This window comes from Salvia miltiorrhiza, chromosome 4 (genome assembly GCF_028751815.1).
Source record: "Salvia miltiorrhiza cultivar Shanhuang (shh) chromosome 4, IMPLAD_Smil_shh, whole genome shotgun sequence".
NCBI lineage: Eukaryota > Viridiplantae > Streptophyta > Magnoliopsida > Lamiales > Lamiaceae > Salvia > Salvia miltiorrhiza.
Genome location: NC_080390.1, coordinates 14,863,863 through 14,878,210, shown reverse-complemented (window position 1 = coordinate 14,878,210; position 14,348 = coordinate 14,863,863). Strand labels below are relative to the sequence as shown.

General features: G+C 36.5%; 2 protein-coding genes across 2 annotated transcripts; both read right to left on the bottom strand.

Moving 5' to 3' along the window:
* Nucleotides 1-274: 274 nt before the first annotated feature.
* Nucleotides 275-1,026, bottom strand: LOC131019754 (non-specific lipid-transfer protein-like). The gene is made up of 2 exons (XM_057948340.1): nucleotides 606-1,026; nucleotides 275-506 (listed from the first exon to the last, which is right to left on the bottom strand). Exons 1-2 carry the CDS (start codon nucleotides 938-940, stop codon nucleotides 500-502), a joined length of 342 nt encoding a protein of 113 aa, XP_057804323.1. The 5' UTR covers nucleotides 941-1,026; the 3' UTR covers nucleotides 275-499.
* A 1,672-nt stretch (nucleotides 1,027-2,698) lies between these two features.
* Nucleotides 2,699-3,933, bottom strand: LOC131019757 (non-specific lipid-transfer protein 3-like). The gene is made up of 2 exons (XM_057948342.1): nucleotides 3,684-3,933; nucleotides 2,699-2,962 (listed from the first exon to the last, which is right to left on the bottom strand). The coding sequence occupies exons 1-2, from the start codon at nucleotides 3,917-3,919 to the stop codon at nucleotides 2,953-2,955; spliced, it is 246 nt and encodes an 81-aa protein (XP_057804325.1). The 5' UTR covers nucleotides 3,920-3,933; the 3' UTR covers nucleotides 2,699-2,952.
* Between the last annotated feature and the right edge of the window lie 10,415 nt (nucleotides 3,934-14,348).

Sequence of the window (14,348 nt, the reverse complement as noted above, 5' to 3'; positions counted from 1 at the left end):
ACTATTAAAAAAATTAATTTGGGGATTCAGCTGTACCCCCACCGCCCTGCGTTGGATCCGCCACTGATTAAGGGTAAAATAGTATATTTACATAAATATTGATTAAAATTAATATATTTTTATTTTTGTGGTTAACATTAATCTTTTGCTAAATAAAATGGTTATTTAGAGATATTAACACTTTAGTTTTTTTTTTTTGTATTAATTCAATTTAAAGAAGTCTCAAATTTTATTACAGAAACTTTAATGCTTAAATAAAACCAAACAACGTAAATTGAGAAAATTAAAACCATTAAACTTTATTCTATATCTGCATGTAATAGCCAACAATAACAAATATTGCCGGATCTCCATGCTAGGAACCGTACATGAAATCATAAAATATACTATAAATCTATAAAATGTTTATTTTAAAAAGTGGCCAATGATCCTGCAATTTATGCTATAGGTTAAAAAGGAAAATGTTGCAGGCCGATCTGCCAATTTCCACGTCCGCTCATTACGCCCTGAAAAAATAAAAAATAAAAAACCATGTATTAATTAGTTCCTACAAATTGGCATTAAAATTAAAGAAAAAAGAAGTTAATTAATGTTCATGATATTACTTGTTGCAGTCAACGTTGGATCCGAGGTTGGAAATGCCGACGTTGCACTTCTTGGCGATGGAGGAAATTGTCTGAGTGCTGACTTTGTAAGTTTTGGCGAGAGTCTTGACGCACTCGCAAATAGTCTTACGCGCTGGCTTGGTGTTGGCGGCATTGTTTAGAGACTTAATGGCGCGGCAGCAGTCGGGCGACGCACTTCCGCCCTTCTGCACCGCCGAGCCACACGACTGCAAGGTGCTCGTCACCGTGCTGCAGGTCACGCCCTGCGCACGGGGAGCAACCACCGCCGCGCTCACAAACAATGCAACCATAAAAATTGCGGAAATTTTCGCCATTTGAGAGAAATGTTTGAGATTTATTTTTGTGTGTGAGATAAATGGATGGAACTCGTTTGGATTGGTGAAGGATTAGGGGGGAAATGAGTTATATATATAGAGGAGTAAGTTGTAATTAGTGGGGGCTTAAAGTAGGGTTTATTTGGTGAATATCAATTAATATGGAAATTAACTTATCGACTAAGTATGAACTAGTTTATTGCTTTCTGCTGTATCTATAATCTAGATATGATTAATATATATGTACCTTTTGGTCCTCTTCAATTGAATATTTTTTTTATAAGTAAACTACATAATCACATTCAATCTCCCATTTCAAAAAATTATGGAATATTTAAAATAAACATGACTACATGAATACTAGCATTTTTTTAATAAACAATTCTCACAAATATTCATACAGTGGTCACTAGTCGAGGCAGAAATAATTTCATTTTTTTTTATTGATAATGGGAGGAGGTAGGGGTGGCGCAACGCCGCAAGCTTTGCATGAATTATAAAAGCTTAATTTTTACGATTTAATTTTTACGACTATATAGATAGCCGTCTTAGCTCTATCTACCTAGTTATAGATGGGACCATCGGTCCCGGTTCATTATAAATTAAACATAGGTGCACATTGAGTGAAAAAAAATTATTTACTTATAATATTATATATAAAACTATCAAGAAAAGGCAAACATGAGCAACTCGATCGATGTAGAATATATTGGTGAACATGAACGTGCAAAAATTCAATAGTGTGATCTAGTAGTAATTAATTAATGGTTAAGCGTTAACTCATATATACACTCGTATTTGTTACGATCTATTCCTTCCTATTCATAATATTTATACAACTTTTAATTATTTATAATTTAGATGATATTTTGAAATTTATCAAAATTAATTTTATTGATCGCCTCATTAATTTCTGTCTTTTTTCTTTGTTTTTCATCGAATAATTATTTTTTCATGAAAGATAAATAAGTTATCATTAATTAAAGTTAATTTTGATATATATAAATTATTAATATGTGTGCAAAAGTTTGGAAAGACTTATATTATAAATAGGTGGGAGTATATTGTTCGATGCAATTATCTTCTATACGAGCATAACGTAGGTAAATAAAAATAATTTTGGTAAATTACTCATGTATTTTGTATGAATTGAATAATTTTGTGTTTGTATGATATAATTCTTTAATTACTCAATATTATATATTATCAATTTAATTCATCATCACTGATAAACGTCCAAAATATAATGTTTAAGTTTTAATAGTATGTTACTACTTCCCTCAAAAAAAAAATAGTATGTTACTACTATGTATGAGATTAAATGGGAGACCAGTATTTCTAAAAGGGCAATCGAATACAGTAGAAGAAAGTTCCACATGTTTTCCCTCTTCTAGATGCACTGCAAATACTATTATTTTTTTTTTCCCATTAATACAAGGCTTGTTTACTGTATATTTTATGGGTTTTCTTTTACTGCATTTTTCACATTTTTAATTTCAATGATCATCTCACTGGCATGCATGCAGAGTATATAAATCAATTTTCAGTCTTTAATTACTATTAACTTATAATTTTAGCTAGCTGAATTCTAATTTTCGGCTGTAACGTATTAATGATAACACACCGAATTTCGTTATATTTATTGTTACTTTTTCTTCTTTCGTTTCCCGTTAATTATAACAATTGCCAATTTTTTGATTAATATATAAGCTATTTCAAGGTATGAGAAATAATCTTTTTTACAAAAAAACAAGGTACTGCATAAAATAAAACTGATATAGAGTACAAATAAACTAAACAGCATGTCTTATTACAGCCGCCCACACAAGAACCGTGGCTGAATTTCAATATTAAAAATCGAAAATATAATTAGCACATAACCCTAATGGGTTATTACCATGTGCGACTTTTAGCCATCCTCCAAAGTCCAAAATCACACATTCCAAAAAAAAAAAAAAACACATTCACTCAACCAACATATAATATAGGGTGCTGCAACGTACGTCCACAACTCACTGTATACTGCAAAAAACAACAAAACAGACCATATCTATTAATAAATATACTCCCTTCGTCCGTAAAAATTAGTCTTAAAAGATAACAACACGAACTTTAATAAAATAATTGAGTATATGTGAATGGGGAAGGGATCTCACTTAAAAAATAATATTAATATTGATAATTAATTATATTGTGAGTGGAGAAAAGAGTCACCATGTGATAGAAAGCGTCCAAAAATAGAAAGTGACTAATTTTTGTGGACGTCTCAAAACAACAAAAATGAACTAACGGAGGGAAATATACTCGCTTGTGTGACAATAAATATGACTGTGTGAAAAAAAAAAAAAAGAGTTAAATGATAGCTATGTCGGTTTAGGCCCAAAGTTTGACAAAAAATGAGCAAATATGCAAAATGATAAAAAAAAAATAGTTGAATAATTTCAATAAAGATTTAAAAGTTGATATGCAAAATGTAAATTAATTGAAGTTCAGTAATTTATATACTATTAATCCTATAATAAAAACTTGATCATTTAATGTAAAATAACAACACTTTCGTGGTCTTGATCAATTTGAATCCTACAAAGGGTGCAATTATTTTATACGTTAAGTACAATTACTCTATATATAATTCAAAAAATCAATTATATCGATTGACAAAAATTTGTAAGAGAGAACATTAATTGAGTCTTTTATTTTTTTTTAATTTCTAAAAGATGATCAATAATAATTCCTCGTTTACCTGGAACAGTTAAAGTTGTAGTTGATTGGGTATCGAAGGTTAACACTACATTTCTTAGGCAAGCTTGAAGCATATTGAGAGTTGACGCCTAGAGATTTGGCCTCAGATTTGAGGCAGTCGCAGAATTGCCTCTTCTTGGCCGGCGTGGTGGCGGTGCTGTTGAGCGTCTTGACGCCCTTGCAGCAGTCGGCCGGGACGCTGCCGCCCGACTTCAGGTAGTTCCTGCACGGCTGCATCTGCGTTAGCACCAGCTGGCAGTGTTGAAAGTAACACTACAGAAGTCAAGATTTGCATTCTACAGAAGTCAAGATTAGCAAGCAGCAAAAGTCAGAAAGAGGAGAAGCGTGCCTTTATTTATCTGTCAAAGATTTACCACGGATCCCTTAATCAAAGGGATCCTGGTATGACTTTAATATCATGTAATACATTATAAAGGATGATAGAATTCTTCAGAAAACATCAAGCAATAAAATAACAATCATTTTCTCTACCTTTATCTTTCTCTATGCATTATGATAATACCTTGTTCTAACATGGTATCAGAGCAGGTTCAATCCTAGGAACTCAGAAACAAATCATCATCGTTCATAATCCAAAACCAAAACCGTTCCTAGCCAATTCACCAAATCAAGGCAGCCCCTGTTCTTCATTTCCTGAAAAAATGCCAGGAGAGATTGAAACCATAAACCAAACAGATTCAAATAACCCAAATCCAAACAGAATCCACAGAATGGGTCGAAGAGACCCAAATCCAATCAACTGCAATGAAGAAGGGATTAATAAGCACCGAAAACTGATCGGAAATCACCGATTATTTCAGTTCCTCCCTGGATTAGATGGGAGATACGACAAACTTTGTCGGGACATTCTCAAGAAAGTTCCCGTTCTCTCAGTCAAGTCGGCGTTCTCAAAAGTGAGAAGGGAGGCCGCCCGACTACAAAACTTGCAGCCGGCAACCAACCGCTCCGACATCGACGTCTCATCATCGAGAGGGGTCGGAGCCGGACTCGCCGCCACCCACCGCCCTACTCAGCGGCCTGAGGTCCGACCGCCACACACCGCCGCCGGTCCAGGCAACGCCACCAAACCCAAGCCCTCCTCTCTCTTCAAGCCCCTTCCCGCCACCGACAAGATCCTCCCCAGACCCAACCTCAAAAAGCAATCTTTGCAGCTGGTGAGCTCAGTGGCCAACGATTTCGACCTCATACCTGTAAAGATCGACGACCAACCGGACGGCGTCGTTTTCGCGGAGAGGGAAGCCGATCCCGCGGAGGTCGGGGGTTTCGGGACCGAGAGGCTGTCATTCGAGGGCGCGGCAGGGTTCTTATCCGCTGCTTCCGGCGATGGGAGTAGCGAGGAGGAAATGGAGAGGCTGAGGGCGGTTGCTATGGACCGGTCGCCGGAGTCTGGGCAGAATGGAGGAGGCCGATTTGAGGGGGAGGCGACTGGAGAGGAGAAGAAAAGGAACGAAAATGGGGAAGGAGCGGCGCATGATTGTGGAGGAAAAGGAAAAATAGGTATAGGGTTTGGTGGCTTGCCACTAAACCCTTCAACTTTTGCTAAATTATTAAATAGACCCCACTCTATGCAAAGTGACCTCCCTACTATTGTTAAATATCAGATTGGCCCCCATTTGCTACCTAGTCCTCCATTATCTAGAGATTTATACAAAATACCCCATAAATTACAAAACCACCCCAAACCTCTACATAATACTAAAAACACCTCTCAATTATGTAGAAATTCCCTAAATACTTCCGCTGCATATCAAACATCTTGTGATAATAGGAATAGAGATAAAGGGTGGATTTTTGATTGTGGAGCCACTGATACAATGACTTTTGATAAAACTGATATTATTAAGTCATCAACATCACATCGTACGCATGTTCAGACTGCAAACGGTGATTTGACTCGTGTTAAAGGAGCCGGAACTATAGAAATTTCCCCTACTTTACATCTCTCAAATTGTCTTTATGTCCCGTCTCTTTCACACAAACTCTTATCTATTAGTCATGTTACTAAAGAGCTCAATTGTACCATGCTTATGCATCCTCACTTCTGTTTACTTCAGGATATCAGGACGGGGGAGATTATTGGGCGTGGCACTGAGCGGGATGGACTGTACTATGTGGATGAGATAGCTCAACAAGGCAAGGTGATGCTAGCTCATGGAACTGCAGACCGGGAAGCCTGGCTTTGGCACCGACGGTTAGGGCATCCATCCATAGGGTATCTTAAGCTTTTATTTCCTAAATTAATAAAAAATGATGAGACTTTATCTTGTGAAACTTGTGTTTTAGCTAAAAGCCACCGAAAATCTTTTAAGCCTAATGACACACAAGTTAACTCCATATTTTCTCTTGTTCATTCTGATGTTTGGGGTCCTTCACCTGTTGTGGGGGGTCAAAGTTTTAGATATTTTTTGCTCTTTATTGATGATTGCACTAGGATGACGTGGGTGTATTTTCTAAAACACAAATCTGAAGTTTTTGAAAAGTTTACTCATTTCTATACCATGGTGCAAACTCAATTTCAGAAAAATATTCAAACCCTTAGAACGGATAATGGGGGGGAGTTTATTAATCATTCCATGAAACATTTTTGTCAACAAAAAGGTTTAATCCATCAAACTACATGCCCCCATACTCCTGAACAAAACGGTGTTGCTGAACGAAAAAATAGAATTCTCCTTGAAATGACCCGTGCTATGATGCTTGAGTCTAAGGTACCCACCCACTTCTGGCCTGAAGCTGTCGCCACCTCTGCTTACCTTATAAATCGCCTTCCCACTAGAACCCTCCAGCTTCAAACTCCTTTACAGAAATTATCCACTCTTTCTGATATACCTCTCGCTCTTAATCTTCAACCTCGAGTTTTCGGTAGTTCCGTATTCGTTCATATTCCCAAGCATGAACGGACTAAACTCTCTCCTTGTGCCATTAAGTGTGTGTTTGTCGGGTATGGTGTTAACCAAAAAGGGTATAGATGTTACAATCCTAAAACCCGTCAAATCATAACTACCATGAACTGCGACTTTCTTGAAACTGAGTATTTTTACAGTACCCACCTTAACAGTCAGGGGGAGAGTGAGATCGACCTGTTAAGTTGGTTACCAATGCCAGGCTCGGAAGCAGACCCAACAGAAAAAGTTAGCCTTGCCACCGAGCATGTTTCATCCACTCCAGAACAATCTAGTCCGCTGCATGAGCCTATATCTTCTCCGCCACTGATATCTGAGGTAAGAGCTTCTGAACCTACTATTGTGGCTTCTGATTCTGCTGATAATATTTCTCAAGTCATTGAAGAAGAACAGGAGGATAATACAGTAGATGGAGATACTGGGAGATATGTGCTACCACCCAGGAGTAATCGAGGTGTACCTCCTAAACGGTATACCCCAGAGAAAGTTGTGAGGAATTCACGATACTCCGTTGGGAATATCGCCAAGGGAAACTTGTCCAAAAATGCAACAGCCTATGAAGCAGCCTTATATGATGAGGAGATTCCACAAACAGCGGAGCAAGCCCTGAAGATCGAGCATTGGAGAAATGCTATGAAGAAAGAGATAGGGGCCCTAAACCGGAATCATACATGGGAAAAGTGTCGGTTGCCGAAAGGGAAGAAAACTGTGGGATGCAGATGGGTTTTCACAATCAAACGAAAACCCGATGGATCTATTGAGCGATACAAAGCTCGGCTGGTTGCAAAAGGCTACACACAAACATATGGGATCGACTATGCAGAAACTTTCTCGCCTGTGGCGAAGATGAACACTGTCAGGGTGCTCCTCTCCATTGCTGCAAACAAGGATTGGGATCTTCATCAGTTTGATGTTACAAATGCCTTCCTTCATGGTGAGCTTGAAGAAGAACGGGAGGTATACATGGATGCACCCCAAGGTTTTTCAGATGAGTTCGAGGAAGGGAAGGTATGCAGATTGAAAAAGACTTTATATGGGCTCAAACAGTCTCCCAGAGCTTGGTTTGGAAGATTCACCACAGCTATGAAGAAGTTCGGGTACCAGCAAAGCAATTCAGACCACACCTTATTCTTGAAGAAACGAGGTGATCTTATTTCTTGCTTAGTCATTTACGTTGATGACATGATCATAACAGGGGATGACTTAGAAGAAATCCAGAAGTTGAAAGCAAATCTTTTCAAGGAGTTCGAAATGAAGGACCTTGGGAGACTAAAGTACTTCCTCGGAATCGAAGTACTCAGATCGAGGAAAGGGATTTTTATCAATCAGAAGAAGTATACTCTTGACCTTCTTGCAGAAACTGGGATGCTAGATTGCAAGCCAGCTGAGACGCCTATGACTGTCAATCATGGGCTACAGATTGTGAATGGAGCTGAATTGGCGGATCGAGGAAAATACCAACGTTTGGTAGGGAAACTCATCTATCTTTCCCATACTCGGCCTGATATTGCGTATGCTGTTGGAGTTGTGAGTCAGTTTATGCACCAACCACAAGCCGAGCATATGGAAGCTGCGCTCAGAATTGTGAGATACTTGAAAGGAACCTTTGACTATGGAGTACTGTTCAGGAAAACTGGACATCTCGAGATACAAGCCTACACTGATGCTGACTGGGCTGGAAACCCAGTGGACAGGAAGTCAACAGCCGGATACTTTGCATTCATCGGAGGGAATCTTGTCTCATGGAGGAGTAAGAAGCAAAAGGTGGTAGCTCTCTCAAGTGCAGAAGCAGAGTTCAGAGGGATCAAGAGTGGGTTGACTGAAGTCCTTTGGTTAAAAAGACTGTTAACTGAGTTGGGCCTTCAACCAACACAAACATGTCAGATGTTCTGCGACAACAAAGCTGCAATTAGCATCTCAGAAAATCCTGTTCAACACGACAGAACAAAACATGTAGAAGTTGATAGGCACTTTATCAAAGAAAAAATTGAAGGAGGTATTGTGACGCTCCCATTCGTAAGATCTGAAGACCAACTCGCAGACATCCTTACCAAAGCTGTGAATCCTAAGAATTTTTCAGAGGTTCTTGGCAAGTTGAGCATCGGGAATCCCGTTACTCAACTTGAGGGGGAGTGTTGAAAGTAACACTACAGAAGTCAAGATTTGCATTCTACAGAAGTCAAGATTAGCAAGCAGCAAAAGTCAGAAAGAGGAGAAGCGTGCCTTTATTTATCTGTCAAAGATTTACCACGGATCCCTTAATCAAAGGGATCCTGGTATGACTTTAATATCATGTAATACATTATAAAGGATGATAGAATTCTTCAGAAAACATCAAGCAATAAAATAACAATCATTTTCTCTACCTTTATCTTTCTCTATGCATTATGATAATACCTTGTTCTAACAGGCAGTCGGCGGCGCCCACTGCATGATGCTGGCTAATAACACCCACCATGCATATGCAGACAACCACTGCTAAGACAACCTTAGTCATGTTCGAAATCAAGGAAGATTATTGTCTACTTTGGGTGTGTAATAATGTGAGATGTTTGATTGTGTGGGAAGAGATGGTTATATATATAGGGCAAATATGGCTGAAATTGGGATGGTTTTGGTCGTCTTAGTGATTAATTACTATTATAATTATATTTATTTGGGTACATAATCTATATTTGTAGACTGATTAAATGTGAATTTATACAAATTTGAGGGGGTAAGTACGTATACTGATTAGTTGGAGCGGTTTTATTGAATGCAGGGTTTATATATTAAATAATTACTTGTATGGATGAAATTAAAATAACAATATATTGTCTTCGTTCATATCAGTTTTATTATAAAGATGTTTGAAATTAACCTTCTATATGTATGTTTCAACTATATGGAGTATTTATATATATATATAAACTATTGTAGTTGGAGTCAGAAGGTTCTAAATATTAGAGTTCAAACGTGAATTAGAGCGCAGGTGGAATTATAATGAGCTTAAAATTAAAAGTTAAGTTAATTGTTAAAGCATCGTCTTCAGACATAATTTCATAGAGATGAACAAAGTAACTATAATTCTCGTGTATTTAATCGCTTTTATGATTATTTGTGTGTGTTTTTCTCAACATTCACCGCTCTAATTTTTTTTAGGGTGTGTTTACTTTGATAGAAAATGTTAGAAAAAGTATATTTTCCATAATTTTCACATGTTTCATATGATGGATAATTTTCTTCGGTCAGGCTGGAAAATTTATTCGGGCAGCCCCTTTTCACTTCTTTTCTCACAAATGTTGGATAATATTATCCTATTGGGAGGGTGTGTAAATATTTTTCAACATTTCAATTTTTTTATCCATCTATTTTTAACAAAGTAAACACATGATAAAAAAAGGAGAAAAATATAATATTATCTCATCTTTTCTTATCCATCATTTTCAAATGAAAATTATACTACCAAAGTAACGGACCCTTATAGAAAAAATCCATCAAATCCTAAAACGAGATTTTTAATTTTTTATATTACATGATAATGAACGCGACTCAATAAAAGTTGAAGTATATAAATGATCCAGTTCTTACAATAAAAATTACATCTATAACTCAATTTTCAAAGAAAGCAGAATGAGAAGGATCAATATATATTGAACAAATAATACTGAAACGCCCACTTAAATCTTAAAGTATTGAAAATGCACGAATATATTATATATAATAGTTTATTAGTTTTATCTTAATTTGCATGCAGGAGTAGGGGAGGCGGAAGGACGCATTCTGGCGGCGGCGCGCCACCCTTCCTCTATACACGCTAGGTCGGGACAAATGTTTGCTCTCTCTTCTTTTTTTTTGACACGTGGAAAACTCCTTCTACTTAATTGAATTCTGTCAAACCTCCTCCTTTTTACCATATTACTATTGTTATTTGGAGGTGCCTACATGCAAATAATAATTAAAGCTGAAGCACTCAACAACAAATATTACTTCATTCAGGATGAGTTAGCAAATATGTTGCTAAAGTTGTTAAGGGGATTTAATAGCTCAACCAAAAGCTCAGTGCTTGTTCCAGAAGCTCATTTTTGTGTCTAGATTCATCCTTAGTGTTTAGTTTAATTGTGGCAGTTTTTTATATAGCAATTTCTGATTCCAGCGATAGTCAATTAGTTTTTAAAAGAGAGCAAAGTGTGAAGAGAGTAGTGGTGAAAAACAGAGTGGAAAAAGTCTTGAGATTTCTTTGTTTTCTATTCTTTCTTTTCTCTTGAAGGCAGTGGCGGATCCAGGATTTGTGATTTGGGGGTACTAAATTTATACGATGTCTGAAAATAATTGTATGAGGGTCTCACCCCCGAGCTAATTATTTTAAACATTCCGTACAATTCATTTTTATATTCAAGTAGAATTTTAATGAACTTATAATTAGAATCAATCACTTAATATAATAAATAGTTGTTCGCACTTCTATTCATCCAACGACAAGTACATTGAAAGCATATAAAGACCTACTGTTACGCATTTTTTAAAAAAAAATATTTCATATTCTAGAAAAATAAACTAATTCATTATTAATAGTTCCTAATTTTACTTTGATTCGATCATTGACTCAAATTCAATACTAAAAATTATCTAAGAAATGAAAATGAGTCAAAAATAATACAAATTTAACAAACTAATAGTATAATAAATCACTATAAAATATTAAATAATTAACATGAATATTATAATTATTAAAATGATATATTATATTTTTTCTTGTATTATATATATATATATATATTAAAAAAATATAAGAAATTTGGGGGTACAGTGTTACCCCCTTGCACCAATGTGGCTCCGCCACTGCTTGAAGGTTTCATTGTAATATGTAATTGTTCTTGGTTATAGTTGAGTAATTTATTTGTCTCTCCGTGGATGTAGGATCATTAGATCCGAACCACGTAAATCGCTGTTCTTGTTTCTTTTTTCGTTATTGTTTTTGCTGCTCTACAACTCAAGATCCTCAACAAAGTGGCGTCGTCTATGGGAACCGGCTAGAGCTGTGAAAATTATAGAAGGAGAAGCTGCAGATCAGGAGCGATTCTGTGTTCAAACATGAGATCTATTCTTCGATTTAGTGTTGTGACTGCGCTATTGTTGATTGTGTATCAATCAATGTCTACCGCCAAGTTCGATATAGAGAAGTTTACGGGAAGAAATGATTTCTCCCTGTGGAGGCTCACGATGAAGGCCATGCTGGTTCAACAAGGCTTAGCCGATGCCTTAAAGTCAGAGAAGGTTGTGAAAGAAGGTGATGCAAAGATTAGACATGAGGAGATGATGTGTATATTTTAGTTGTTCATAATCTTGAATTATTTTGTGCTTTAGTTGAATTTAATATATACATTTAGATGATTTTTGGTGCAGGAATTGAAGAGTTCAATGTGAAAAGAGTTAAATTGAAGAAAGACGCAAGATTCAAGAAATTATAATCCTAACTATATGTCTGTCATGTTTTTAATTTGGAAAGGATTGGGCCTTAACTTATTCTTTGGCCCATGATTGTAAATGGTGGTTTGGATTTGGAGTTTAATTTCATTTAATTCTTTCACATAAGGGAACAAGCCCAACGTGGGGTGGGGCTAAATACATTTAAGAGATGAGCTTTAGAATTATATTGGAATTGGACAGATCAAAAACTTGAGGACGCGTAGGAGTAGGAGTTGGCGGCGGTAATCGGAGATCAGTGGCTGGAAGCATAATTTCACATAGCTATTAGTTTTCTTTCATAGTTTGAATTTCGTTTGAGTTAGAACTTAGAATTATCGTAGTTTTGATTCACGTACTTCTGTGATATTATTCTAATTTATTTATTTTAGTTTATTTAATTATTAGTTATGATTTCTTTATTTGATGTGATTGTGTTTTATTTTTATAGCATGAGTAGCTAATTTTCTTAATTCGGCGAGAATAATGAAGTACTGATTTAATATCCGTGAGACCTAATTGAACATATAATTGATTCCTGTTGATTTCGATTTATTCCTTGTGTTTAAAGTTAATTCCGATTTTATTCAAGTCTGGCCAACTTAGGTTTAATTGGATTACAGTCAATTAACACCTCCAATTCGTAATTGTTGGAATAGGACTGATTAGTGATAAAGCTACCATGTTCATAGTACGAATAAACTGGTAGACTGATTATTACTAGCGTATCTAGGGTAATCTGTCTAAACTGGGTTCCTTCATCTTAATGCTATTAGGGCCTGTTTGATTTTCAGTATTGGATTAATCAGGATATAAATTATCCTGATAATTTAGTGTGGATTAGTCATGATTTCCAATCTCAGATGGGTGTTTGATATCATTGGTAATTAATCCCAAAAAGTGTTTGGTATCCATTGAAATAGGTTGGATTAACATATCAAATACCTAAATTAGTAGCCTATGGAGGGGGTGGAATAATTAGTGTGGGTTAATCCCATGGGGGAGGTGGGATAATTAGTGTGGGTTAATCCCACAAAATAAGCTAGGGTCTTGGGATAAACCTGGAGTTGACCATATTAGTAACACATAATATCAAATACTACATAAATCCATATTAATTTAACTTATCCTGCTTTTAAACCCATATCAAACAGGCCCTTAGAATATTAAATCTAGGTCTGGCGTCTCCAGCTTGGTTATATTTTAATAAGGGAAATAGACAGGTTTGACGTCTCCAGCTGTTTATCGACACAGTAAGTAGGAATTGGGGTACGTCCATTGCGTTCACGGTATCCTATAACTGGTTGGTTGATAGGGATTAATTTATCTTCGTGTCGATGATCAGAGAATTGAATTAGTGTGGATTTATTCGAGCCGAGTTACCTTTCATTGATTATTTTCTAGAGTTATTTTCGCTGATTTAATTTGTTTTCTTAGTTAATTAATATTTCTCTCTCAAAATTAAGGCGTGGTGGCTACATAAAAAATTTAGGTCTTTAGGGATTTGGATGATTTAACCTGCTCTCTGTGGTTCGACCCGGCTTATCGCTAGACTAATTTAATTCTTGGTAAATTGCAGGAATTATTTGGTGGGATACGACGTCAACCAGGAGATGTTGCAGAAAGCTCACAGTGCCATCATACTTTGTCTTGGAGACAAAGTTCTAAGGGAAGTCTCAAGAGAAGAGACTGCAACAGGTGTATGGGAAAAACTTGAAAGCCTATACATGACAAAATCTTTGGCTAATCATCTGTACATGAAAAGAAGGTTGTATGCTTACAAGATTACTGAAGATAAGAGTATCTTGGACCAGCTAGATGATTTCAACAAGGCACTCGACGATTTGGCTGATATTGAGGTCAAACTTGAGGATGAAGACAAGGCTATTCTTCTATTAAATGTCTTGCCCAAATCCTATGATAATCTGAAAGATGCCATGCTTTATGGTAGAGAGAACTCTATATATCTTGAAGAAGTGGTGAAGCACTGAAATCTAAGGAGCTCCAAAAGTGCTCTGAGTCAAAACCAGAAGGTCCCCGTGAAAGCTTGAACATCAAAGGAAAGTTCAATAAAGGAAAGCAGAAAAAGCCTTGGAAAGATGGAAAAGACTCTACTCAAGGAAAGCCCAAAAGAGATGATGATAAGGAAGCAAGGAAGTGTCACTATTGCAAGAAACTTGGTCATATCGAGAAAGACTGCTATAACTGGAAAAGAAAGCAAGCCCAAAAGGGATCTAGTGATGCAACCGACATTGCAGAACAATTTCAAGAAGCAGAAGCACTCAATATCACTCACT

What these genes read in the sequence shown, in the direction of transcription:
- LOC131019754 (XM_057948340.1), bottom strand. Translation starts at nt 940, where the DNA reads ATGGCGAAAATTTCCGCAATTTTTATGGTTGCATTGTTTGTGAGCGCG.
- LOC131019757 (XM_057948342.1), bottom strand. Translation starts at nt 3,919, where the DNA reads ATGCAGCCGTGCAGGAACTACCTGAAGTCGGGCGGCAGCGTCCCGGCC.